Source organism: Onychostruthus taczanowskii, unplaced genomic scaffold (assembly GCF_017590055.1).
Source record: "Onychostruthus taczanowskii isolate IOZ18803 unplaced genomic scaffold, ASM1759005v1 scaffold25, whole genome shotgun sequence".
NCBI classification, from domain to species: Eukaryota; Metazoa; Chordata; class Aves; order Passeriformes; family Passeridae; genus Onychostruthus; species Onychostruthus taczanowskii.
This window is the reverse complement of record NW_024499796.1, coordinates 3,444,112-3,472,048: the sequence shown is the minus strand read 5'-3', so window position 1 is coordinate 3,472,048 and position 27,937 is coordinate 3,444,112. Positions and strand designations below refer to the sequence as shown.

At 51.1% G+C, this 27,937-nt stretch overlaps 2 protein-coding genes across 5 annotated transcripts in view; one reads left to right on the top strand and one right to left on the bottom strand.

The window, feature by feature from the left end:
• Positions 1 to 27,937, top strand: part of ASTN2 (astrotactin 2) — a 149,481-nt gene that overhangs the window by 33,899 nt on the left and 87,645 nt on the right. The window contains exons 6-7 of the mRNA XM_041406669.1: positions 1,390 to 1,569; positions 23,023 to 23,288. Coding sequence (XP_041262603.1) covers positions 1,390 to 1,569; positions 23,023 to 23,288 — 446 coding nt within the window. The remainder of the gene's footprint in view (positions 1 to 1,389; positions 1,570 to 23,022; positions 23,289 to 27,937) is intronic.
• Positions 7,158 to 14,756, bottom strand: TRIM32 (tripartite motif containing 32). Of its 4 annotated transcripts, none has more exons than XM_041406665.1 (3): positions 14,042 to 14,659; positions 13,181 to 13,304; positions 7,158 to 12,030 (listed from the first exon to the last, which is right to left on the bottom strand). In XM_041406665.1, the coding sequence occupies exon 3, from the start codon at positions 11,961 to 11,963 to the stop codon at positions 10,020 to 10,022; it is 1,944 nt and encodes a 647-aa protein (XP_041262599.1). In that variant the 5' UTR covers positions 11,964 to 12,030; positions 13,181 to 13,304; positions 14,042 to 14,659; the 3' UTR covers positions 7,158 to 10,019. The 4 variants fall into 4 exon arrangements, with proteins under 4 accessions (XP_041262599.1, XP_041262602.1, XP_041262601.1 ...); XM_041406668.1 differs by having other exon boundaries at positions 13,222 to 13,304; positions 14,042 to 14,067; XM_041406667.1 differs by lacking the exons at positions 13,181 to 13,304; positions 14,042 to 14,659 and adding an exon at positions 14,732 to 14,756.

The following is a 27,937-nucleotide window of genomic DNA, read 5'->3' as shown; positions in this document are numbered from 1 at the left end:
CTCTGACATTTCCCACCTCCATGCTCTGTTCCCAGCACTGCTGGAGAGACAGGCAGGGAGATTCACCTCCTTTTTTACAGGGGGGAAACTGAGGCAGGGAGTTTGGGCAACAAGAGGTCAAAGCCAGGAGGAAGCCAGTCAGCAATGAGCAGGAAGAATTTTTTTTAGGGTGGCTGTGTATGTGCGTATGTACAAAAAACAGTCAGTCCCTAAAAAAAGGTGGTTTCAAAAGGAACTGAAGCACTTGGAAAAGCAGGTCATATAAAGCAGGGAGTCACAGATGAAGAAGGGGTGGGTGGGAGGATCCTGCAAATGTCAAAACATTTCACTGCCACGTTTTTACAGCTACACATTTTGTTTCAGAAATACTGAAACATTTTGTTGCGACCTGAAATGTTTTGCCTTTTCATTTCAAAATAGCATTTTTTATTTAAAAATCAACGAGTTTTTAAATGGTGAGAGAAAGAAAAAAAAAGATTTAGTGCTAACAGGCTGCACAGCCCCAAAATGAAATAACCTGCTCAGAGCTGAAAAAAATATGTGGGTTCATCTCAAAATGAATTCTTCTGGCTTTTTTATTAGAACAACCTTCTCTTTCAATAAACCAACCAACCAACCAGCCAGATAATCTCATTTTGGTGACAGTTATGACGTATTTTCTTGCAGTATGTTTTCCGTTCCAGCACTGAACCAAAACGGTGCTTTCAGCCAGCTCTAAGTGATGCTGAAGTGCTGTGAAGTCAGCGGTATCTCCAGGATATTTCACCTCCACAGAGCAGCAAGGGTCCATGTCCTTGTCCCATGCCAGAGGTCTCTGCTGTCCATATGGATGTTGCTCAAGTGATGCCTTGACCTTTGCACATCCACGGAGCTGCCACCAGCCCAGCCCTGCATGTCCCTCTGGGCTGTCTCCAGCTTTCCTAAAAATAGTTACCAGTTGTGCTGGGTGTTTGCAGTAGGGATGGAGCACCTCTGGTTATGGATACAGCCAAGCAAAGGCCAAGCACATCCTCTGGGGAGAGTGCTAGTGATGTGCCAGCAGGCTGAAGAGCAGCTGAGCTGGCAAGGATGGAGGTTTTGTGTGTGTGTGTGGTGTGTGTGTGTGTGTGTGTGTGTTTGTTTGTGTGTGCACACGTGTTCACATGCACATCCCTGCAAAATTATCTGAGAAATCCCTTAGGGAGAGGAATTAGGGAGGAAGTCAGAGCCACAGCTTGGGGTAACAACAGGTTGTGGATTCCAAAGGATCAGGTGGAGAAAAAAAAGGAGGAGCTGCACCCATATGGGGCCTTGTGTGACCTGAGCAGGGAACCTCTGGGGCTCCTTCCTCTGGGCTGTGGCTGCCAGCCCTGCCTGGCTGACCGCCCACCCCCTGCCTCCCTCCCACAGGCTTTTCAAACATCCTGAAGATCCTGAACAAGGACAGCAGCCGGGAGGAGCTGCTCTCCTTCATCCAGCAGTTTGGCTCCCACTACATCGCGGAGGCGCTGTACGGCTCCGAGTTCAGCTGCACCATCCACTTCCCCAGCAAGAAGGTCCAGCAGCAGCTCTGGCTCCAGTACCAGAAAGGTGAGGAGGGTGATGGGAATGGGCAGGGGCACAAACATCAGGTGTCACATGCTGGTTTCCATCCATCACTCCCTTTCCCATGCATACACCATCACCGTGCTGGCAGGCTCAGGCAGGAGGCTTGTCCCAAACTGAGTGCCCAGTGGCAGGTGGCACATGTCATTGGCAGCATCCCTGAGCCACCTGCCTGCTCCTGCCCTTCAGCTTCCACCCTCTGGCTCCATCCTTGCCCAAGGTGACCCCCTTCCCCACAGTGGCCCTCCCATGCCTGGGGTCAGCTGATGGAGATGTGACATAAATGAGCTGTCTCAGAATGGCTTTGTTTTATTGCTTGTGACAATGACAGTCTTTAAGGAAGTGCATTAAATCAATAGCAGACTCATTGTGCTACACCATAAATAACGAGACACATCATTAAACAGGGCAATAAACTTCAGGACTTTGAAGTAATACAATTAGGTTATGTTTATAAAAACTCCCTTATCGCTGTAGCCTTCCATTTGCCAATTCATCTCTCTCCTCCAGGGAGTTGGGGATATGCCCTGGATCTGATATTTTTTCTATTCAAAAAATATCTGTAGTGTATCACAGAGCCCACCTTAGGGCTGATGGTGACAGAGGTCATTAGAGCACTTGCATCCTGCTCAGGTGGCACTGCCAGGAGCAGCCTCGCTCCCTGGAACCCAGCAGAGAGAGGTGTTCTCCCACACACCACCTCCCTTGCTCTTGGCTCATTTTCTTCTCCATTTCCCCAGTGTAGCTGGTCTTGTAAGCATATTTATAACAGCCTGTGCTCGTTTGTTTGGGTTTTAAATAGTGATAAATGAAGTTTGCCATAGCAATGCCCCTGTTTAGCAGCAGAAGGCACGTGGAAGTGCGTTGTTTATGTACTCATGATGCTATTAATCACTCAGGAGCACTCCCTGCAATCCAGGGGCAAAAGTGTTGGTGGGGAGTGGAGCTGACCCCATGGTCCCAGTGCCATCACCTGGGATCAAACCAAACCCAGACAAGGGTTTCTCAAGAGAGTGAGAGGTGGGAATGAGAGGCAGCTGCTGCAGTCCAGGCCTGGCACAAGCACTGCTGCTGTTCCACGATGCTGGGGCCAGAGGGGATATAAACAGTGCTTGGTATTGTGAAATATCTCCCATTCCTTCAGTCCCACCTCCCCCATGTCAGGGGCAGCAGTGGCTCAGGGCTCAGCCACAAAGCCCTGTAGTAGCACAGGACCTGAAGGCAAAGCAGTGCCTCAGTGACAGAATAATTTCCTTTTTAATCCATGGTATGCAGCTGGACAAGGTGGATCCTCCTCTCCCCACCTGGGTCCTGCCCCCACTCCTGGAGCTGTGCCTGGCTGCTCTGGCATTGGTGGGGCATCCAGGGCATCCTTTCCCAGTGCCTGTGAAGCACCAAAGCACTCATGGCACTCCAGCGATCCCTGAGGGGTCACATGTAATGCCTGGACATAAACTTTTCACTCCTGATTGTGCAGCATTTGGGCACCAGGTGCTTGCCCTGACCTTGTGGTTTGTGCATGGCTCCATCAGTAGCTTTGGTAGCTGGTGGGGTTGGTGAGGTTGGACTTTGGGGCTGTGGGCAATGCAGAGGTGACCAGTGTTGTATTCAGCTCTTTGATGGCCAGAAAATGCTCTTGGAAGGACATTAAGGATGTTCAGGACTCTTGGGGAGATCAGCCTGTGGACAGAGAAAGTGTCATGGGAAACCCAGGGCTCTGTCCCAGGAAAATCCCAGTTAGCCAAGCGAAAGAGCTTGCTGTTCATGGTAGATGGATTTCATTCCCAACTCCTCTACTGATTTACCCTCATTTTGCCAGCAACATAAGGCAGATAGGAATAAATAGCTCCAGCTAGACAGTTCTGGATGCCTTCTCCACTCAGAACAGCTCTGGCCTGCCGGGCTCCCCGCTGCTCACCAGCCCGTTCTGAACTGCTCAGTGAGCACACATATGCATCAGCTCTAATAAATACAAAAGTAGGGCCACAATAACTGTCATTTGTTAGTGGACAAAACAGGTCACAAAAGGAGGGAGAGAGGAGAGTCTCAAGCTAATTGGAACAGCACCAACTGAGGAAAATGCACATTATGGGGCGTTTGCAGCACCACACAAAATTATTTTAATATTTTAATCAACTTCATAAATCAATCGCGGGCCTCAGGAGGAGGCCTCCAACAATAAAGGCACAATCTGCGCTCGAGCCCTAATTGAAAACATGGTTTTGAAGAGAAGCTCACGCTGCTGGTGCCAGGGCAGGCGCTGGCTCTGAGCCGGCCTGGAGCTGCCCCAGTGCCTGTGACGTGGGCCAGTGTCTGCAGAGCTGTCCCTCCTGCCAAGGGCAGGGACAGGGATCCACCTCTGGCCAGGGACAGCAGGGATCGGGCAGCCTGCTCTGCCTGGAGCAGCGACAAGTGTTCCCTTCCTCCTGCAGGTGGATGAGGAGATTGTGGGGGGAAATGGGGTGACAGAGCAGCCTGCCCTCGTTCCTAAGGGTTTGCAGGAGTGAATCCTGTGATGGAGAGCTGTGGCACACCCAGCACTGTGCTCCTTCAGGGCAGGTGTGGGAGCATCCCCCAGGCTCCCTCACAGGAACAGCCTCAGTCCGTGAGCACACCAAAGCAAACTCCAATTTTACTTCATGCAGAGTGATTAAAAGCTCATTTTTTGGGCTGCTTGCTCTGGCTCTGTGCAGCCAAGCAATGCTTTAACACATTGAGTGGCCTCCAAGCAGGGACCTTGAGATCGACCCAGCCATTGATCTGTGCCATGGGAGCCTGCATCGGTTTTCTTCCCTGGTGGAGCCAGCATTTAACACTGACAGTGCCTCATTAAGTTGGTAGCAGTTGTGTGAGGACCTTCATTTGGCAGCTGATGTCCCCAGCCAGCTCCAGCTGTGTATAAGAATGTGCTGGGCCTGGTGGGATGGAGGGAACCGGCTTTGTCACAGTGGTGCTGTGGATTTCTGGAGAAACCAGTGTGGAGAACACCCTGGAGTGCTGGCTGCTGCTGAGCAGTGCCTCCATGGCATCCACACTTCCTCTTTTTCTCCGTTCTGTCCCCACAGTCACGGGGTTGGGGTGGATGAGGTGTTGGGAGATGACACAGCCAGGACAGCTGACCCAAACTGGGCTATTCCTCACCACACAGTGCCATAATAATAATAAACCTGGAGGTGGAGGCTGGGGGTCACCCCACCTCAGAGACTCAGAAATTGTACATCAGGGAAGAGAGTGATCCCTCCATCCAGCAAATCCCCCTGCTGGGAGCCACTTCATTCTCTGATAAAAGCTCATCAGAGAGCTGGTTGGTCGGTCGTTCCTCGTTCTGGCTGGTGAGGAGGAGGAGAGCTTGCTTAGGGAAGGGGAAGAGCTGCTCTGAGAGCAAAATCTGACAGCCCTTGTCAGATTTCTGCAAGAGCTGTTCCAGTTTGCTTATTCCCACTGGAGAAGCCCAGCTGGGAAGCAGGAAGGGATGCTGATGGGCTCAGGATGTGTGTGCCTGGGTGGGGGAGATCCAGAGGGTTTCAGTGCCCAGCTGGGAGGTTACTTTAGCTCTGCAGTGAGGGAAATGTTTGTTTTTCTTGAATTTCCTATGATCTCTAGATAGAGTTTCCTTGGCTGAGGTTCCCTGGGCACGTTGAGTGCTCAGCAAGCTCAGCCTGTGGCTGCTGCAGATGGGAAAGGTGTTCATGTTCCCTCAGTAATCGATCATTTATGGGAATAGTCTGTGAAGGGGCTCTGTTCTGGCAGGTGCTGTCACATTCCCTAAGCCTTTCTGCTCCCTGCCCTCCCCAGTACTTGCTTATCTTCTCTTGGATAACATTCCATGAACTGCATTTACCTCTAAGAGGTGACAGTTTTCATGCTTTCTTGTGAACTCAGCAGTTTTGACAGGAGATCTTCACAAATATTCTTCACAAAATTAAGGATAGAGCCTGGGTGTCTGCTAAAACAGCAGTCCACGTTCCTCTGAGTGAGGCCTGTGGCTCCCTCCTGTCCTTTCAAGGCTCCATTTGTCTCCCATCAGGTGTGATACTGCCATTAACACAATTAAGATTGAACTAGTCTGCAGGAACCTTTAGTGTTCCTTTCCTACATGCAATCAGGTGCATTAAGAAAGCTGTAAAGCTACTTGTTAGCTGTTAAAGGACATAATGGGTTTCCCTTATATGTGCTTGGTCAGAACTAGAACACATAGAATTTCCCTGTTTTTGAGATTTGTCCCTATGTACAACCACTCTATTACCTTTTTAACACTCTTAATTGCTTGGTTTATGTCATTATTTCAAACCCTCAGATTTCAACATTTTGTTTGGAGGAGGTAAAAACAATCTAGCTGGTTGTCATGAAATTTAGCTTAGACAAAAACATGTGCTGTGAGTAAGTCTGCTAAATGACCTTATGCACTTCTCATTGTAATCCAGAATTGCCAGGCAAGTTGAATAATTAGCTGTGCAAAATGAAATAACTTAAAATCCTCACATTGAGTAATGACCCAGAAAAATCACTTAAGCTATACAATAGGAACAACTCAAAGCATCTGGCTTTATTTTCACTTTTGTAGCTCTACCCTCTTTGATGAGGAACAGGCTCTCCTCCTCATCCCTTCGTTCCCTGGCTCCTGGTTTTGCCCAGAACAATGTCCATGGTTCAGCTGTTCTGCCCTAAGAAATAAAACCTGTGATAAAGCTACAGGGTAGGTCTAACAGCAGCACACGAGGGTTGAATAATGTTTGATAAACCAGAAATTCCTACCTGTTTAAAGAGCTGAGATGAGCCCAAGTGATGAAATCCTTCACCCAGATCGTCCAGGTGGCTGCAGAGGGAGGGGAGGGGAGAACCTGCACATGCTGTGGATGAACCTGCTGAGGAAATGTCCCTGCTGACCATCCAGGAGCCCCTCTGGCAGCCCCCGAGCTGGGGTCGGGGCACCTTCACAGCTACACCCCCACACTCAGTCACAGCAGCTTTCCTCACCAGCTCAGCTCCCATGGCAGAGCTTTGATCTAAACATAATTTAGTCATGGTGTAACATCAGAAGAACAGACCAAGCTGGTGCCTCCAAGGAGGGGGACTAAAAACAGATGAAACCCAGGTGTTTTATACCCTCGCAGTGTTAAGTGCACCAAAGTCAGAGGTTTTCTAGGTGAGCCCATGGCTCCTTGTGTGTCCAGTCACCTGGCTGCACCACAGGTCCCCACTGGCAGACCATGGATGAGCCAGGGACACAGGGGAAGGAGTTTTCAGCCAGGCTCCCACATCCAATTGAGCTCCCAGAGCCAGTGAACTCAAACCAGACTTCCGAAACATCAGGTGACAAGGGAGATACTGCTCTCGAGGCAGTGTGAGCTAAGGTACAAAACCACAGCATTTGTTTTTAAGGTGAGTAGGAAAGTGTCAGGAAAGTTCCACGAGCCTGCCAGGATCAGATTTCTCCTTGGCAACCTGACACATAAAAGGGTCTCGTAGCCACTGTGTTCCCAATCTAATCCCTGCTGGCTGTAAAATCCAATCTGCCACCAAGGGGAGAAGATGAAGTGTTTTAATAAGAAAATGAGCCGTTTGCAATGCACTTTTAATTGGATCAATTTTTCCTTTATTACACAATCTTTAAAAACCAAACACATACGTATGACCAGACAAGCTCTTCCTCCAGATACAGAGCAGGAGCCAAACTATTTCAACACAATCCTTAATTACTCCATTTCACCTCGTTTGGCAGATGATCATGACACTGTGTGGGAGCACCACAGCAAGCAGAGCTCTGTAAAATCATCTCAGTCAAGTTTTATCAGGGGATGTGCAGACCCTGGGTGAGGGACAGCAGATTTTCTTCCTCCCTTTTCTGCCTGAAACTTCAGACTGGAAGAGCTGCAGGCAAGACAGAGCCCCATGCACTGACTGCCGTGTCCTGGCCCACCAGTGCCTCACAGGGTGGTGTTATTTTTCTTAATCCTCTGAGTGAGAAACAGATGACAGACACTTTGTTTGAACTCTGTAACCAGGAATAGGCTGGAGTAACCAACTGCTCAGTTTACTGCATCAGCTTTTAATTTTTTCCTTTTAATTTTTAATTTTTTTTTTTTCAAGCACTCCAGGAAATGTTATTGCTAGTAGTTGTGCTGTTTATTGCAAAAAAAAAAAAAAACAAAAAAAACCACGGGAACAGAAAATTACAGAGGTACATATTATCATAGATAATATTGCTTCAATTATTCAGGTCCACAGTAGCCTCCTGTGTAGAGCAGTTCTTGAAAGCAGGAGAAAGGTTAAAAAGTAAACAGGAGAGGAACTGCCATTGCCTTAAAACTGGAAAAATGCCTTCAGTTGCAATGTCATGAACTGCAGCACAGCCCAGTAATAATCACTTCCCCAAAACACATATTCAAGATGAGAAAGGCTCCTCAAATTGCTGTCACATGCCTTGGGCAACTGCCCCCTCCCACCAAAAAAGAGAAGCAGAGAATGTGAATAGCAATGTAAAAGTTGGTAGCCTTGGCAAGCACACGGAGCAGCTCAGGAGGGAAGGGGAGCTCAGTCCCCTGTGCTGCCTCAGCACCATCAACCACCTCATGTCTTAGCTCCCTTCTCCACAAGCTTTTTCCAGTACATTTTCCAGCAGGAGAAATTGGAAGCTGCTCTGATGGAAGCTCCATCACACAGCTGTGTTTGTGTGCTCACTCCTTCAGCACTGGCTGAGCACAACAAAGAGAGGGGAAAAAAACCCCAAATCCCACCAAAATCTGCTTCCAGTGGTTTTTTTTCTGCAATCCCTTTAACTGCCAAAAATCCAGCTAGAGCAGCAGAAGCTCACCAACCTGTTTCCCGTTGCTGTTTCAGCAGGGAGAAGTATATGGGCTTAAAAAAAAAACACCTGTTGCAAACATGTTGTAGGACAAGTAGCAAACAATTTGCTGGAGCATGGCAGCCACTATAAAATCAGCTTTTATATTGTCTGTCGTGGCCCCAAATTTGCAACTATGTTGTTGATGGCAACAAATAAATGCACTGCAGTGTAACTATTATCTGTGGCAGATTAACATGCTACCACTGTGCCCTATTTAAATGCATCTTTCCTTCAATAAACTATTCTGGGCGAGCAGCACCACACTGAGGTACACATTTATCAGCCAGGAGAGCAGCACTGTGGGGGCCTTGGTTCACACAGCTGCAGTTTTGTGCTTCATTTGGCCCAAAGCCTTGATGAGCAGAAACGCTGGTGCCTGCTGGTGTCGTGGAAAAAAAGAATTACCAAAAAAAAAAACCCCAAAAAAACGTATGAGGAATGTAGTGTTTTGCTGTGCAAGGGAAAAAAAGGCAATGCACCAATGGATGTGCTTCCAAATCTTAAAAAAATAGAAATGAAATAGTCCCCCCTGCCCATCCTTATCTCAGAAGTGAGTCACTTGCACAGAAGAGGTGCAGATGAGTGGAAAGCTATTGCTAAATGCAGTGGTCTGGAATGCAGAGTAGTGAAGTGCAGGTGAACATACAATACATTGCATTTAATCTCATTTCCCACAATCTACCAGTCTTATTCCCCCAGCTCTTCCCCAGGAAGTTTTAGATACCAGATAAACCTTCCAAAGACAGTTTCCAGGATACATTTAATAATAAAACAACAGTAAATAGCAACCCTAGGTTTCCCCTATTTTTTTTTCCTCCAGCTCCCTCCCTTTTTACCCCCTTCAATCTAGCAGAACTCTGATTAGTAATAAAACCTCTGTCTTCTTACAACTCAGGAATAAAGAGGGCAATTTTCTGGCTCAGCTCGGTCTCCCACGATTGCACAGTACTCACTTCACACAGAACAGACACAATTCACAAATGGCACGACGGGGCAATCTCCTGAACACCAGAAAAATGGGAGAGACAACCCTGCCTCGTCAGGGTGGAAGCAAAGCTTCATCTCCGTGCAGCTGAAGTGGCCATTTCATTTTATGCAGTGCTGCAAGCACAAATTGCTCTCTCTAGGAGTTGCCCAGACAACTGCTACCCAGTTCCTTGCAAGTATCACAGGATTGCCTCTGCTAGTTCTCTAAGGGAAGGTGATTTAGAGCAGTCAGTCAGTGTTTATGGCACAAAGAAAGACACAATGGTTGAAGCTGGAAGTGTAGGAGATGTGTGGCATAAGGAGGTGAAGAGGTTTATGGAGTGACTAGTCACAAGAACCAAGACTGCAAAGGATGGATCCTTTCCATCGCGCTTGTCCTTATTTGTAGGGATTTTATATAAAAAAGAAGAAGAAAAAGCAGACCACCACCACCACCACAAAAGCTATTTTGTTTCTAAACACAGAACACGATGACCTCTATGCCAAATCCCCTTCAGCAATGGCACAATCTTCCCGAAGGCTTGACACTGCTTCCCGTTGGATTGCAAGGAGGCCGGAAGAATCTCCACTGCCAAGACAGGCTTTGCTTGCAACCAAGCCTTTAAGGGGTGGAGTATCTTCTCAGGTGGTAACTGTAGATCTTAATGCAATGATCCCAACAGTCCAGCACCAGCAGCTGCCCTTTGGGAGTAACAGCAATACCCACCGGGCAGGTGAGTCCCTCCCGGATCAGGATGTTGTAGCCGCCTCCTTTAGGAAAATGCAGGATTTCCTTACGACTGCTGTCAGCAACGATCAGGTCTCCCCTGGAATCAACGCACATCCCAGCAATGCACCTGAAATCCTCATTCTCAGAGAAGAAATGGCTAATCTGGCGTCCCAGCTGCCCATCTGGGCCGACAGAGCCGATGGAGAAGCCTCCTTCCAAGTGGTGCTCGTACTGCCGGTTCTCCAGGTTGAGCCCCAGCCCCTGAGTGAAGTAAATGGTCCCTTCGGCGTCGCAGGTGACAAACTTGGGGCGCACGGCGCTGCACAGGCAGCTGTACTTCACCACCCCCACGCCACGGTCCACGGTGAAGCACCAGAGTTTCCCCCCTTCCACGTCGGTGACGACGAACTGGCCCGAGGGCAGCGCGGCGATGCCCCAGGGCTTGCTCAGCTGGCTGCGGTGACACGCCACGCAGTGGCCATCCATGGTGTACACCTTGACAGAGTTGTCGTAGCTGTCTGTCACACCGATCAGCCCGTGGCAGTTCATGGTGACAGAAAGGGGGGTCAAGTTGGGCAAGTCTGCTCCAAGGAAACTCAGCACAAAGCTGTCGATGCCACTGGGGCTCCGGCGGATCTCCTTCAGGAAGCCCTTGCGGGTAAAAACCTGGATTCGGAAGTTGCCCCTGTCTGCCACGAGCACCTCGCCTTGGCTGGTGACGTGCAGGCTCACAGGGAGGTTGAACATCCCTGGCAGGCTGCCCTTGGAGCCCATCTTCTTGATGAAGGAACACTGCTGGATGCTGGTGGCTGCTTCCGGCATCCTTGGCTTGGCTGGCGAGGAATGGGGGGTGCAGCTGGGCTCCTCCTGCACCAGGTCAGGCTCCCTAAATGGTACAAAGGAGGATGCTGCATTTTCCATGAGAGATTCCTCCACGTTAACGCTCCGGGGTTTCTTCACCACCTGCCCAATCTGCAGTGGTCCCACGTGGCTCACCTTAAGGAGTTCCACCTCTTGGAGAGTCAGCTCCCTCGGGAGACTGTTTGTCAGCTCTGGTTCTTCCTCGTCTGCTGCCTCCTCCAGGAGAGCTATATCCCCCTGCTTTATTTTGGCAAGGAAATAGTCACAGCGAGACATTATCTGCACTTCTGCTAAGTTCAGCAGGTAAGCCTGCTCTTCCATCACCTGGTTATTTATCTTCTCCACTTCAGTCAAAGAGGTGGTGAAGAACTTGCGTGACCTGGCCAGTTCTTCCTGGATCTTGCGCTCCTCTTTGCTGTACTCCTGCAGAACCGCTTTGTATCTGGATTGCAGGTCTCTTGAAACATCCTCCAGAGCAGCTTTCCTTTTCTGAAGATCACCCATGAGCTCCCGAAGCCTGGCAAGCCTCGTTCCAAATTCCCTCCTACGCTCCTCAGCAGCCTCTTTGATAGCCATGACTCTGTGTCCTGGGGGCATGTGCGAAGCCTCCTTGCATGGCTCACACAAAACCAAGTTACAGCTCTTGCAAAAGTGTCTTGGCAGCCTCCTCCCGCAGACCTTGCACATGAGAAGTCCCACCACTTCCCCCAGGCCAGCCGTGTCGATGATCTTCAGCACGGTGAGGTTGTCGGTGAGCTGAGCCAAGCTGGTGATCCGCGTGATCTTGCTGCAGAAGGGGCACCGGATCCCGTTGATGCTGTTTGCCAGGAGCTTCTCCAGGCACTGCTTGCAGATGGTGTGCCCACAGTGCAGCAGTTTGGGCCTCAGGTGCTCCTCGGTGAAGGACTCCATGCAGATGGGGCACTCCAGGACCTCTCGCAGCGCGTCCGAGTTGAGATAAGGGGCGGCAGCCATGGTGCTCCAAGGCAGCTTTATCCAGCACAGTGCCTTGTGCTCACATCTATTCCAAGGTGCTCTGATTCTGTCCAGGAAGAAAAAAGGGAAATGTGATTTATGTCACCACCAGAAGTTATGTATACATGCAATTTATTTCTGACTTATCGCCTAACCCTGCAGAAAAAGAAACCCAGTTAGCTTTTCCGTGTTGGGAAGGATGGATTAGTCATAGCTAATCTCAGGGTGGGCAAATTTCAAAACTAACTTGCAGCTCCCAGTGCGATGAATTATTCACTTGCAAAATTTATAAAGTAGCACTGAAAGAAGTGTAATGGCACCAATATGGAAGCCCAGTAGATATTGATGACTGAATCATCTCCTCATGGTGCCCATCTCCTGCTGCCAAGCCTCCGAGTTTACATAATTTACTGAAACCCAGGGAGATTAAACCAGGCATTCAAAATGTTGCACATCAAAGAAGGAACCAGATGGTGCGATGCTTTAGGACATTAATAGATCACCTCTGGAGACCTGCATTCAGATGTGACATCAGATACCAACAAAATAAATGTGCTTGGTTCACTCTGCTTTGCTAGAGAGACAAAACACATTTTCAAGGTTTCATACATTTGCAAGGAAGTGAAAGTAGCAGGAATGCTCTGTCAGCTTCTGCTCATTCTGGGGGTGACTGTGCATGCTGAAAACACACAGAGAAGGTTTGATGCCAATGCATCTCAGTAACCTCTGCCATGCTGCACCATGCTTCATGCCAATTAAACACAGCTCAGGCAGGTATTAGCAATAATGGAGCTAACAGACAACTCCAAACATACTCCCAGTGTTCACTATTAGCTCCTGAACTCAGCTTAACTGCATTTAATTTCTGCTCGTTTCACAATCTCACAGCGTTGACCTCGTTCCTGTCCCCTGGTTCAGTTTTACACCACTCTGGTTGCTGTTCAGCTTCAATCCAGGTTTCTCCACCCTCACATCCCTCCCAGCAGGGAGCAGATCCCAGCAGCTCTCCTGCCAAAGCAGCCATCCATTCAAAAGGAACAGAACAGGGCTCACATCATTAAGTTATTATTCACTAGACTGGGCTTCAAATCCTTTGTTATTGTACTGCTTAGCCACTAAAAAATAGGGGAGAAAACCTTTCTTCTAGGGAAGAGGAGGAGAAGGAAGTAGTTAAGTCTTTGAAATGAAGAGACAGTGGCAGAGGGATGTGAACACACATTCTCTCTGAGAAATGGCTGCATGCACACAGCGTTCTCACTTCCCTGCTGGGTCTGCTGCCTTCCTCTTTGGGAAAGATTCTGTGTATTTCAGTTTGCTGTGTGCTCCTGTGCAGAAAAACAGCTGCAAGGAAGAAAAGTTCTTTATGCTCATACAGAAAGGAAAAAAAAAAGCCCCCTAATTTTAATGTGTCAGCTGCAGTTCAGAATCATTAAAGCCTGTATTTCAGGAAGGGATTCAGTGGCGTGGCAGAATCTCCAGGCACCATGCTTGGATCAACCCAGCAGTGGCAAGTTGAGTAGCACAGCCCTGGCCCTGGGGAAGCAGAAACCTGGGCACTGCCATGGAGAACAGAAACCTTCCTCTGAGGGAGGAAAAATCTGTGATTTAAAATGATTTTAAAAACTGAAACACAGGATACCAGGTTCATTATTCTTACTTTCCCTGGAAACATGTCAAAAGATTCGCTTAGGGAGGGACAAGGGAGCAGCACAGGCACCAAGTACTGCGAGTTACATTAAAAGCCACCTTTAAAACAAGTATTTTCATTAAAGAACAACGGCAGATGGGATTTAAAGTCAGGTTGGGCTTTTAGAGAGCTGATTTGTATGACATTCTTTTCATATATAACCCCCTTTATCGGAATGTCAGCATGCCCTCAGTAATGGGACGTTATTTTTTCCTTTTATCTCCCTCTCACACTCGGCTGTGCCTCCATGGAAGTTTCCTTAACAGCGAGTTGTTCTAGCGTGTCGGTCCCTCCCGGGGCAGTTCCTCTGACGCAGAGCAGGGTATTACAGAAAGCCTCAGCTGAGGATCAAGCCATAAAACCATGAATTATGCGAGTTTGGTTTCCTTACATTCGGAAGAAATTTCCTGCCGTGGTTTCTCTTGTCACCCGGTCGTTTTTAGTGAGCGTCTGCGGTGAGAACACCGGCTTCACTTGTAATTCAGAGCTCGTGTCATTAACGAGGGAAAATAATGGGGTAATGCTGCAAAATAAACGCTGCTGACAGGAGTTATCACAACAACAAAACCAGCAGGACAACCCTTGGGTTTGGAGGAGGGTTTCACTGAAAAATCCAAGGGTTTGGGCTGGAAGGACCTTAACGATGGCCTGACTGCACCGCTGCCACGGGGGTGAAAACACACAGAGAAGGTTTCACACGTTCCAGCAGCCCAGGCTGCTCGGAGCCCGTCCAGCCCGGCCCTGGGCACTGCAGGGATGGGGCGGCCATGGGGCGACCCGTGCTGCCGTGTGCCCGCCGTGTCCGCACGAAGCACACGCCCAGGCTCCGTCTGCCCTCAGCCGCGCTGGGCTCCATGGCAGCGCGGCGGGCGGGGCCCGCTCCGAGCCCCCTCTGCCTCGGCCGCCGCGCTGGTGCCGGGGGGGACAGAACGAGGCGGCCCCTTCACTCCTACCGCTCAGCGCGGCGGGGCGCGGCCCGGTGCCCCCCTTCCATTCCCTCCATGCCATTCCCCTCCATCCCGTCCGTGCCATCCCGTCCCCTCCAAGTTCTGTCTTCCTCCTTCCCGCGCGCACTCCTCACCTGCCGCCGCTCCGGGCCCCGCCGCTCCCGGCGTGCGCCGCGCGCCGCGCGTCACGTGAGCGCGCCCGCGGGGCCTGCCGGGAGATGTAGTCCGGGCGTGCCGCGGCTGGCTGTGGGATGGGGGGACACCGGGGAACATCGAGGGGACCGCGACACCGGCACGGGGGGCTGTGGCGGAGGGGAGGGGCCGTGGGATGGAGCTCGGTGCTGAGGCTGGTTGTGAAAGGAAAGGGGAAGAAACGTCTTTTTGGATTTGCGTTTCTTTTTTTTTTTTTTTTTGGGGGGGGGGTGGGTGTTTTTTTTTTTTTTTTTTAAATCCGGTTGTTATGTGTCATTTCGGCAGACACGGCTTTTTTCACTGCCCTTTCTTAGAATCAGGCAGCGCTGCTGTGGGACCAGCCCCTTCCCCTTCTCTTTCCCCTTTCCCTTCCCTTCTCCTTTCTCTACTCTTCTTTTCCTTCCTTTTCCATTTCCCTTGCCTTGCCTTGCTTGCCTTGCATTCCCTTCTCATTTCCTTTCCCATTCCCTTTCTCCCTCCCCTTTTCCCTTGTTCTCTCCCCTTCCCTTTCCCCAGCAGGATCCTGAGTGTTTGATGGGTTTTGCATCACCTACTGCAAACGCGTTTCTCGTTTCATACCGTGCCTCGGAGCAGCCTGTGGGCTCCAGGACAAAAAGGACTATTTTTGGGTACAGCTGTGAGCAGGCGCTGCAGGCTGGCAGTGGTGGCCAGAGGCAGGGATTTGGCCTCTGGCCTATGGCTGGGCTCTGCCCCGTGTTTCCTGAAGCACCGACCCCGTTCCAGCCCCATTTTTGCTTGGATGTCACGAGCCTGCTTTAGGGATGGCAGAGAGACCCCTCTGCTGTGACCCTGTGGGGCAAACTGAGGAGTGTCAGGGCTTGGGGCCTCCTCTGGGATCGGGGGGAGCCACGGGAGCCGTGTCCTTCACAGGCAGCATCTCGTGGTCAGCCCAGCCTGCAGCTGCAGGTCTGGAGCTCAGCCTGGCAGGAATGCAGTGCCTGGGGAAGAGCAAACCCTCAGTTTAACCATTTCCCAATCCCTCCGTGTGGCCTCTCTGCCTGCAGCGCTTTTCCACTGCTCACCTGCTCCGGCCGCCCCGACCTGCCCTTGCATAATGCAGCAAGTCTGGCCACCTTCTGCTCTTGGTGGTTTTTCCACTTTGTTTAGAAAAGAATAGTTCACTTGGAAGGGATCTACGTCCCTGGAGCAGCAGGGATCAGCAGTGTGGGCAGTGGGTGCACTCAGAGGCAGCAGGAGCAGATGCAAATCCTGGCCAGGGTTGCAGAAGAACACAAGTGAGATTTTTTTTTTTTTTTTTTTGAATCCCAGTGGCTCCCTGGGGGTGTTGCTGTGCCCAGGGAGGGGACACACAGAGTTCACTCCCAGTTCCTGGCCTCACCAGGGAAATGCTCTTTTAGTCCCTGATACATGGGGAAGAAAAATGGATGTAAACATTGAAAGCAGGGTGGTCTGGCAGATCTCGTGAGGCCACCCACACCTGAAAATGAACAGCGTGAGGAAAAAACAATGGTAGAAATAGGAAATAATCTTTCAGTGCATCCTGGGGAGAAAACAAAGGACTCTCTGGATTTAATTAGAGGTGACAATGACCAGCTGATGATGTTATCCATCATGTGTGAGTATGGGGATATGACAAGGAAGGATGGGAAGGTTGTCCAGCCTGGAACCCCGGTTACCCTGCCAAAGTTCCTTTGCCAAAGATGTGTTACAGGGGATACTTTCAAAATCCCCTTTTATAGGAGGTTATCAGAGGTCTCCAAGAGCTCTTTTTTCCTCAGTAAGTTTGTAAATGTCTCATCTGAAGCTGAGGTGAGATCCTGACTGTCCAGCCTGCAGGCAGAAGAGATGATTTCCCCCAAGATTCTATTTGCTGGTCATGCCTCAGGTTTTAGCATTTCTATTTTTCAGGTTCTTTGCTGTTTTAGTGTGTGGGTCTGAGCTTCATATCAGAGGATGGTGAGTTCTCTGCACAGAGCAGGGAGACAAAACAATTCCTGCTCCAGGTGGGGACCAAGGACAAATGATCCAAATCTCAGGCCCAGGAGCACAAACAACGTGGGCTGAAGAGAGAAAAACAAGCAGGATGGGAGTGCAGGGGCTAAAGCTGGAATTGGACAATGAACTGCAATCTGCAGTGGAGCAGAGCTGATCACAGGGAGAGACCCCGTGAGCGCTCGTGCATTTTGGGACCATTTTGGTTCATCTTGGGTGCAGCCCTGGCTGGGCTCTTGTGCTGCCCAAGGTGGATCCATGGAGGCTTTTAATAAATCCCTGCTTTATTCTGTAGCTCTGTCCAGCCTCTGTTCTAGGGCAGCCTGCACAAGGGGATGCCTTTGGGGTCATCCCCAGGGCAGTGAGGCTGTGGCAGGCCAGGGGTCACACGTGCCACCAGTCACAAGCACGGTGGTGCAGCTCACTGTTCACACCTTGGCCTTGGATGTCAGGATTGTGTTTAATTGAGTTTGGTTAATCAGCTGGGAGCAGTGGGCACAGCATCTTCACGGAGAGGGGGTGTGAAGAGGGGCAGAGGCAGTGTGGACATAAAGGTGCTCTTCCCCAGGAACTGTGGTGACAGGACAGGGAGTTTTGGGTAAAAATTGAAACAGGGAAATTTAGATTAAATATTGAGAAGAAGTTTTTTGGATTTTTTATTGCGAGGATGGTGAGGCACTGGCACAGGTTGTCCAGGGAGGTTGTGGCTGCTCCATCCCTGGATGTGCTCAAAGCAAGGTTGGATGGGGCTTGGAGCAACCTGGTCTAACGGGAGACATCCCATCCCATGACACAGGCTTGGAATGGGATGACCTTTAACGTCCACTCCAGCCCCTTCACATTCTATAAATAGGAGATTAAAAGGGGTCATGGAGCCTCACGCTCAGGAGTTTATCCAGCATGGACACCCAGGGGATGTTACACATTCGCTGTGACACACTCTCCTCCCCGAGGCTGGGGTGAGGACAGCAGGATGAGACCCCGCGGGTGGCATGGAGGGGTCACGGGGCGAGGACGGCGGGATGTAGGGGACCATATGCCCACACAGGGATGGTTTGCCATATCCTGGGATGATATTCTGCATCCTGGGATGGTGTTCTCAAAGCTCGGATGGTGTGCCGCATGCCAGGATGATGTGCCACATCCTGGGATGGTGTGCCCACGCTGGGATGGTGTGCCCATGCTGGGATGGTGTTCCCAAACCCGGGATGGTGTGCCCATGCTGGGATGGTGTTCCCAAAGCCAGGACGGTGTTCCCAAAGCCAGGATGGTGTGCCCACACTGGGACGGTGTTCCCAAAGCCCGGATGGTGTTCCCAGAGCCGGGACGGTGTTCCCAGAGCCGGGACGGTGTTCCCAAAGCCGGGATGGTGTACCCAAAGCAGGGACGGTGTTCCCAAAGCAGGGACAGTTTTCCCAAAGCCGGGACGGTGTTCCCAAAGAAGGGACGGTGTTCCCGAAGCCCGGCCGGTGTTCCCAAGCCCGGCCGGTGTTCCAAAGGCCGGCCGGTGTTCCAGAGCCCGGCCGGTGTTCCAAAGGCCGGCCGGTGTGCCGCACGCCGGGATCCCAGCGCCGTCCCGCCGCGGTGCCACGAGAGGGCAGCAGGGCCCCGCGGAGCGGCCGGGCCGGGGCTGCCCCGCGGGCCGGGAGCGCCCGGGAGGGGCCGCGCCGCCCCCGCAGCGCCCGCCGGAGCTCCGCGCCCGCACCCCGAAACCCCCGCCACGCTGAGCACCTGGCAATGGCATTCCCACCGGGCATCCGTGCCGCGAGTCCCAAAAGTCGCCTAGCGGTTCCTCGGGAGTAATAACTTGCCCAACCCATGCTGAGCTCTGCGACTGGGGTGTTGGTGGTTGTTTGCTGGTTTCGCTGGGGCGGTGTTTCCCCCTCATCCTTGAGTCCAAACCCTGGTTTGGGTTGGAAGGAACCTCAAAGCCCATCTTGTTCCACCCCCTGCCATGGTAGGGACACCTTCCACAGTCCCAGGCTGCTCCCAGCCCTGTCCAGCCTGGCCTTGGGCACTGCCAGGGATCCAGGGGCAGCCACAGCTGCTTTGGGCACCCTGTGCCAGGACCTCTCCACCCTCATTGGGAAGAATATTTTTTTCCTGATATCCCATCTAACCTTGCTTGTGCCAGCCATTCCCTCTTGTCCTGTCCCATCCTTCCCACACACATGGATGGATGTGCCAGTCTTACAACCCCTGGACACTGTGCCCACGCCTTCCTCGCAGCCCCAGCACTGTTTGCCCATCTCTAACAGTGGGCAGCATTAAATCTGTTCAAGCTCTTCACAGACCTGGTGGCCACTGCAGTGACAATATCTCAGTGCAGGAGAAATTCCCAGGCAAACACATCTATTGATTTCCTTTCTAACTCCCTTTGGATGGATTTGCCAGCCAAAAGGGTATTATTCCACCAGATGATAAACAGGCAGCCTGTGTCAATGGGTGTGTCCTGGCCACAAGTCCCCACTGTCCTGCCTGTGGTGGCACTAGGTCTGTCCAGTGAAGACTGCTGTATGGGGAAGGTGGACCAGAATTCTCTCTTCCTTGCATAAAATGCAAATCCCAGGTCCTAAATCAAGCCCAGCTGAGCAGCCTGTTGGTGTTGGTGGGGTTAACCTGCTGAGCCTGTAGGAATCCCTACCTGGGTCTGTTCCCACTCTTCTCTCTACAACTCTGGCTGGAGAGCCTTCTCCTGTCCTTGTTCCAAGCATTTCTGCTCTTCAGGAGATATCACATCCTACCCCTGATATAGCTGCATTCTTGTGGCAAGTGGAATGGTTCCCAGTTTTGGGATGGCTTGGGGATCTTTTGGAAAAGGTGTTGTATGAAATGCTGAGCCACTAGGAAACCCATCTTCTCCTGGGAGCTCTCAAGACAGGACAGCACTCCAGTACAAATTAGGCATTGTGCTGTTGGTTTTGTTGTAGTGGTGTTACCCTGCTCCCTCATGTCCATGCACCAGGAGGTGCTGCTGGTAATGCTGGAAGCATTTTCCCACATCAGCAACTGCTGCGTCCTGAGCAGGCACACACCTCGTGCTGTGGGACTGTAAAATCCTGATGGAGCTCAGAAATGGAGCCAGGCACCCCAGCAGGCAAACATTACCTCTGCACACCCTGTTCTGCTCATCCTTCCTTTCTTACACAAGCCCCGATGCCTGGCACGAGGCTGTTATTTTATTTTTTTTGTGGTGGTGGTGGTAGTTGTTTGTTTGTTTGTTTGTTTGTTGTGCTTTTGGAATTTTTTGGTGGTTTTTTAAAATCCATATTTCAGACAAAAAACCTAAAACTCCCACAAGTTGCTGTGATGTGTCCAATGGCATCCAAGGCTCTCTGCTCCCAAACAGATGTTGCCAGGGTTCAGCTGAGTTGCCAGCAGTGTTAGTGGCAGCATGTTCAGATTCAGGGGCTGATTAGGGTTCCCCATATCCTCACTATTGCAGCTGAGCCGCTTCCTCTTCCCAGAAAGGACCTTGGGAGTGTCCTGGCAGCAGTCACCTGCAAAGCCCTTCCCCAGGAGTGAAGCAGAGACTTTGCAGGAGTGTCCTGGGAGGTTATCCTGTTCTATGTAGGTAATAAAAGCCAGGCTGAGCCTACAAGAACTTGTGGGGCTTCTCCCATTCACTGCTGAGCCCTCTCCTTGCATGCAGGGAGCTGAAGAGAGAACCAAAACTCATGTTAGATGTAGGGCAGGGGGAAATGGAGGGACCCCAATCCCATCTTCACAGGCTATAGTTGCAATGGCAGGTGCAGGTGTATGTTTTGGAGGGAAAATACCTCTCAGATCTGAAAACCTCCTCTGTGAGATGCCCTGAGTGGTGGGTGAGGGATGTGGGTGGGATGAGAGGGAAGTTCTGTGTCCAGCAAGGAAACCTCCAACTTTCTAGGGATGAGGCACCTGAGGAAGCAGATGAGGAGCATCTCCTCCTCACTGCCTCCCTCTGGCTCTGGAGGAGCTGGCTCACAAGCAGGGTGTGCTGCTGGTGCTCCCAGGTGGGTTCCAATAGCAGAAATAGGGGGATTATTTTGTTAGGGCTGTTGCACGCACCTCAAAGACATCCCACAAAAGCTACCAGGAACTGCCATCCAGTGCTGATGCCATCTAAGTGTTTGGATGAGAGCTGGCAATTTGACAATGAAGCCAGTTTCCCTCTGCTGACCCACATCCTATTTCATTTTCCTCCTTTGGAGTTGTACCCAGAGCCCTCATACAAGGGAACACCATAGATCTTTGTCAGTCTGCAAAGGAATCCTTTTCCCCAGTGCAGCTGGGATCTGTTCTAAAGAGGATTAACTGCAGACAGCCAATTCCACCTCAGCCACGAAGCCTGCTCTGCTCACAGGTCTGCCATGAATCACCCAGCTTCGTGGTTAATCTGTCACTGAGCCCATGGCTGCGGGGGAAGGGCATCTGTTCTGCTCACAGTTTTCTACCTTACCTCATTTTCAGAACTCTGGGCCTTCCCCTGTGCAGCTCCACCTGAGCCCTGCTGCTCCTGAAATGGCTTTGTTCCCACTGGTTGGATTATAGCGATCTATAATTCTTAGCTATAAGGCCAATAATTCAGAAGGAAGGTTTGATATCCTGTTGCCAGTAATGAGATGACTGATTCCACTGTCTTTTCAGTGTTCATGTCCTCCTTAAAGCATGGCTCCAAAACTTCCTTCTCCATGAAGGATCTCTAAAGCTGCTTCAGCTCTGGTGAAGCAGCTTTGCAGCCCAGAAGTGTAATTATCTCCTTTCTCTTCTACACATACTTTAGTAGTGATGTTAGAAGATGCTACTCTAATTGACAAATGAGAGGAGGCTCATGGTATCCCCCCATAAATTCTTTCTTTTTCTGCCACCCTGTTTTTCAAGGCTTCATGGCTTTCCCTTATGAGACTTGAAGTTGCCTGGAGCTGATCTTCTAGAAAATAATCTCTCCAAGAAGCAGCTGCAACTCCTGTTTCCCATGTCTGTGTACACCAGTGTCTCCCTAGATGTTGAAACATCTCCCTACAACCTTCTTTTAATTTACCTTAGCAACTGCTCCCCTTTTATTCCACTAAAGCACGGGTTGGTTGGAATTTGCTCGTTCTCCCCGTGACAGCTTTGATCCTGTGCACAGAAGTGTTCCCTGACAGCCAGACAGCAGGGAAGGGCTGTCCCTACCCTCGAGGGCTCTGGGAGTCATGAATGAATGCTGTTTACTTGTATTTCCAAATGGCTTGTGCCTTACCAGATCAGCTGCATGTCACTGCAAGCCGAGCGTGCTGAGACAGCCCTTGCTCCTCTTCCGCTCCTCTCAGGACTGGGAATTTGTTGCTAGAGGCAACAGCCATAAGATGAAGAAAGCCTTTTCTTCTGTAGGTCTGTCACCAGGTTATAAAAGTTGGACCTTCTTGGTTCAATCCAGCTATAGACAAAGAATTTAAGTGGAAGTGCACAGGGCAGACATTGGAGTCATGTCTCCTTTGCTCAAGTGTGATACTTCCCTTGGCCTTCGCAAGTTTTTGGACAAACACAGAACAAGGTAAAGGTTCTCCAGGTTTATTGTCTTGTGCTTAAGACCACCAGGAGGTTTCCCAGTGGATTTCAAAGGCCTGAATGTTTCCTAAAAGCAGTGTTGGCAGTTTGGTTTTGGTAATGTCTCCATCTATTCTCCAAGCAGTGAGTTTGTTCTCGTACCTGCTTTTCCCCACTGCCAAGGGGCTCCATCCCTCCACGTAGTCCTTTTGCAGCCTCTTTGCATCCATTTCAGTGCCCTGGATAATGTGTCACCCACAAGAGTGACCTGAGGACCACAAGGACTAGAGGGGGCTGGTGTTAGGGTGGGGATAAAGGGCATTCAGCTCCTTGGCCTGGTCCCTTTGGGGATTTTTCTCTTTGGCAGGGAAGAGAAAAATCACTGAGGTGATTTTGTCTCATTTTGGAGCACAGAAAGTGGATATGCAAGTTAGAAAAAAGAAGAACATGAGTTGGAAAAGAGAAGAGCAATCAGTTTTGTCAGTTTAGATCTGAGAGGGGACTGAGTGAGGTCACAGAGGTGGGGCTGGCCTCCGTGCTTGTCTGGGAAAGCTCACACTTCCAAGGAGTGACCTGAAAGTCCCATTTTTCTCCTTGTTTCCTTGACTTTTCTTTTTTCCCTGCTTCCACCTGGCCTACACCTTCAGCAGCTGCATTTATCCTGGCTGCAGCACAGTTTGGCTTTGGGAAGAGTCCTGAGCTGAGCTTTGTTTAATACTGTTTGGTTTCTTCCCTCTCCCTAACCCAGAAACAACTGAGCTTGGGAACAAGAAGGAGCTGAAATCCATGCCCTTCATCACGTACCTGTCAGGCCTGCTGACGGCACAGATGCTGTCAGATGACCACCTCATCTCGGGTGTGGAGATTCACTGCGAGGAGAAGGGGCGCTGCCCCTCCACCTGCCACCTGTGCCGGCGGCCCGGCAAGGAGCAGCTCAGCCCGACCCCGGTGCTGCTGGAGATCAACAGGGTGGTGCCTCTGTACGCTCTGATCCAGGACAACGACACCAGGGAGGTGAGTGACTGGCCAGCCCCACTCTGTGACCTCACTCGGTCCCCTCTCAGATCCCCTCCTGCAGGTTCCCTGGAGTGAGGGGGGTGTTTTGGTGTTTCCATGTGTGGGATGGTGTCAGGGATGGAGCTGGCAGGTCCTGCTGCCCACAGCCCTCTCAGACCTGCATCTCCCTGCCTTCAATATGTTCAAGGCAATGCCAAGGCCACAGTCATTCCCAGTGTCCATGCTGGTGTGCAGGATGTGTCCTGTGGAGAGGTCTCAGGAGCCAAGCACCAGCTCAGTCCCTCACTCCTGGTGCCAAGGTCCAGGACATACCTGTTTGGGGGTTGGCCAAAGTCCTCCAGAGCTCCAGCCTAGCTTTGCAAAGGTGCAGAGGGAGGGAAGAACCATCCCCTTGGGACAGTCCCACAGCCACAGGAGGTCCCTGTTACTCCAGGAGAGACCAGCCAGGCTGGAGGTCGCCGGTCGCTGGGGCTGGGCTCCTGCAAGAGCTTCAGTGTTAATCCTGTGGAGATTGAGTTCCCACTTTCTCGGTTCACTGCCACTCCCACCCCCCTCTGCAGCCCTCTGACCCCAATCTCAAGCCCAGAAATGACAGACCTGCTTAAAGTCACTTATTGGCACTGAGCCTGTACTTGATTAGGATGTCTCCAGTGAGCCAGCATGCAGCAGCTGTGGGTGGGCTGCAGAGGGCTGCAGGTCAGGAAACAATCCTGGCACGTGGAGGTGTGAGCACCAGGAATGATGCTTCACCCCCTTCCCACATTCATGGGGAGAATAGTCCTCGTGCTTCTCCCGGTACCCAGATTTCTGGGTGCTGTCTGTGGGGAGTCACTCCTTGCCTACCTCTTGATCTGGCTCCTGCTTTCCCATCTCTCAGCCCTCTTGGTCCTTGCACGAAGCCATGCCTGACTTCCACACCTCAGTTTGCCTCTCTTTCTGGGTCTTTTCCCTTTCAAGCTCCCTTTCTCCCACTGTGTTTCCTTCCTGCATTCTTTCCCCCACCCTGTGCCTGCTCTTCCCACTGAGCAGTTCTTGTGCAGAGGTTTTGTTGGCCTGCTGTTGTCAGTGTGTCCAGGGCAGTGCTGGGATGAGGCACTGCAGGTACATGGAGAGCAGTGGGACAGCTGGCTTCCTTCAGGCAAGAAAGATGTGCTTCCCAGCAGCAATCTGCCAGAAGGCATTCTTTTAGGGATACAAGAGGTAGGTTAGCCAGCAAGGAGGGGATAACAGTGAGGAGCCCAGCAGGATCTGAAGGATTTCCATGGACTTTGCTCACCACCAGGTCCCCTGCATTGCCCTGTGCCCAGGTGAAAATGCCACCCTGCCTCTCTGGGCTGGCTGCAAACTCCCCCCTTCTTCTTCCTCCTCATCTTCCTCCTCACCTGTCCCCCCACCATCCTGCCAACACTGCTGGGCTCACTTGGGGTGCCTCCTTGTTCTGAGGAGCTGTAGTCTGTTCCACCAGCAGCCTCCCTTCCTCCCTCCTTCCCTCCCTCCCCTGCTCCCCTGGCCCCATCAGCTGCAGCTGGAGCTCAGCCCGCATTGTGCTTCCTGCTGAGGCGCTGGGAAAAGCAGCAAACAAACAAAACCCCAACCACGCCAGAGACACCCCAGCAATATTCCCGGGGGTTGTGCATCTCTCCTCCTCTTCCTCTTCCACCTGCTCGCCCATGGGTGGAGGGGCATGCCCTGGGAGCCTGTCCCTGTGTGAGGTGCTGTGTGAGAGTCTCCCTTCACCCCAGGGAGCTGTGCATGGGCAGGGCTGGGGTAAAAGGAGACAGGGTGAGGGCTCTGGGCAGCTGCAGCATGGAGGGGGATGCTGCCAGAGCAGGCACTAAGGGAGCTGGCAGTGAGCAGCACGTGCCAGGACAGGTCACTTTGTGCCATCCACAGGTGCTGGGGTGAGCAGCAGGTGGGATCATGCTGTCTTGTATTACCACCCCCTCCTTAGCTGGATCTGGTTGTTTCAGCTGTAGGCTTCTCTTGACAGCAGGCCCTCTCATCCCTTCCTCCCTACAACCCATCCCAGACCATTCCCATCCTTGCTCCAGCAGGACACAAGGGAGTGTTTTCTGCCTCCCCTGCACCCATTTCTTAGTCATTCCCATTCTCTCTGCATGAATCCCATGTGTTGCATCAGCTCCATCACTTTCCCCTTCTTACTCACTTCTGATGGGCTGTCCTGCTCCCTCCATCCCTTCACTCCAGCTTTTTTCTCCACCTTCTCTCTACCAGCCTCTCTTCTGCAGGACTTTTATTCTCTCCCTTTCCCTCTCCTTCTCTTGCTGTCCTTGGCACCACAAGCAGGGACAAATCCTGGTTCCTGCAGGCTGAAATCCACCACTGCTGAGGAACTTGCTGCCACCTCAGCACAAACCTTGGTTCTCCACACTGGAGGTTTTTCCAGGCAGCCTGGGCTGGGCAGAGCTGTAGTTTTCCTCTCTGGAGGAAGTGGAGCTCATGCGGGCCATGTCCCTATCCTGGAGAGGATGGTTTGGTGTGGGGTTAGTGCTGCCTCTGTGGAAAGGTGTCCCCATCCTCTTGTGGCACCATGAGCTCGAGCACAATGGATGCTTATGGAGGGCAGGGGCATTGTCTCTCCCTCAGCTTCCTCTGTGAGCAGGGAGGGATATCATGAAAGGGAAAGGGATTTAGGGGTGGTAAGGAGCTGCCACCACCATGGGGACATCAGCCTGTCAACCAAGACCCAGAACACCACCAAGTTTAATCGGTGACTGTACTCTGTACTGAGAGGCTCCACAGGTCATGTCCCACCAGGAGCATTTCATGTATCATCTGGATGATGAAATACCCACTTTCAGCACCAAACAGAGGCCAGGCACTGCAGAGAGGCATTCTACTGCGCCATAAATAGGATTTTCACTTGCCTGGGCTGAACCAAGTACAGCATCTCCAATCCTGAGTGCTCCATTGTCTGCTTTTCTCCCTTCATGGAGATGATTCTCAATCAATACAGTGAGTACTGACCTTAGAGGAACTGCAGGCACATCCCAACTCCTGTAGTGTTAAAAACAAAGAAATTGTAAACACTCTTTACATATGTGTCCACAAAGACAATGCTGTATAGACAGATAACAAGGTCATTAGCAAGGTGGATTATTGACTTCTAGAAACTTGGCTGCAAGTTTTCCTGTATAAGCTGAGCAGCAAAGATGAAGCAAAACACAGGTAGAGACATTTTGCCCTCTTCAGCATGTCTATTTTTTAACAGGTTTGTCTTTTCATCTGCCTTAGTGGAGTGAATTATGAACTTTTCAAAATTTACAGCTACAGCCCTGTCCAAGGCCGTGTTCTCAGTTGCTGATGACCTTGCCAGACTCTTAAGTGCTGGAGTTTCAGTTTCTATGCTGGGTGTCTGCTGTGGACTGATTTGTGGTATTTCTTTGTGTGCATGTTTGATTTCAGCTAAAACTGACCATTTCCAAGCAGGAGATGAGGTGAAAATATATTACTTTGCCCACGTGAAATGAGTTTAAAAAGTCTTTATTTCCATGTCAGTGGGAATTGCTGTTTTCTTCTTGCTTTGAAGCAAGGGCCTGAAATGTAAAGGGCTCCAGGAGTTTTGCCTTTTGCTGTCCAGGGAGAATTTGTCCAGAGGAAATGTCCTCAAGGTAACTCTCAGCTCTGTGTGATCTGCCCTCCCAGCCCAGCTCCAGCACAACTCCTGCTCCCAGCAGTGGGGAGAAACAATCTGAGTATGAGGAAAAGTATCAGGCCCCTCTTTTCCTTCTTGTATGCAGTGAGAACTATGCACTGAGATCCTGCTAGGAGTTTCTTTGTTTCCCCTGTGGTTTAATAGTGTTGGCCAAAGAATTTGCACCATCACTGGTCACTGCAGCCTGGCTGGGGACTGTGGCAGTGCTGGAGCTTGCCAGGGTGAAGGAGATGTTTTTGGAGGTTCAAGCAGCTCTTGAAGGACTTTGTTGAATGTCTTTCCTGGTGTGGCTGTGGGTGGCAGGTTTGGCAGGAAGGACTCTTGCTGGAGCAGAGGCAGTGCTGGAGTCCCCCCTGCACTAGTCCCAGTCACCTGGTGAGATCCAGCTGATCCAATTCTACAGGACCATTGCTGTCACAGCTCCAGTGCTCTCAGTCTGAGTGCTCACACTGGGACTTCCAAAGGTGTAAAGAGACAGAGAAGCTGTGACCTTGGCTGTCATCTCCCAGGGACTTCTCTGGAGCTCTTTGGATCCTGCATCAGTTTTGATCAGTGCCAGCATCTCTCTTCTGCTTCCTTTGTGCTCTGCAGCAGTGCAGACATCACAGTGGTTCCTGCACATGAAGCTGGAGGAGATTCTCCACTGCAGGGCTGTGGAGGAAACCTCCACCAGTGTCAGTGGCTGGCCATGCCCAACAGCAAAGAGCTTCTCTCTGTGGTGGGGCTTTCTGCTGGCAAAATGCTCTCAACACCTCAAGGGCTGGATGCTGTTCAATGCATGTGGTGGGAGAGAAGAGAGAGGTGGTGACTCCAGGTGCTTTCACTTTGGGGAACATCCTAGAGTCAAAGAGAAGAGCTGCTCCTCACCCCAGTCAGAGTCCCCTCAGGTTATGGTGACTTTCCTCCTCCACCTTAAACATACTTCTGCCAGCCCTCTCCCCATAGGGTGGGCATCATCTTTCTTACTGCC

Bases quoted from the DNA above. Each gene is read 5' to 3' on its own strand.
- TRIM32 (XM_041406667.1), bottom strand. From the start codon at position 11,963: ATGGCTGCCGCCCCTTATCTCAACTCGGACGCGCTGCGAGAGGTCCTG.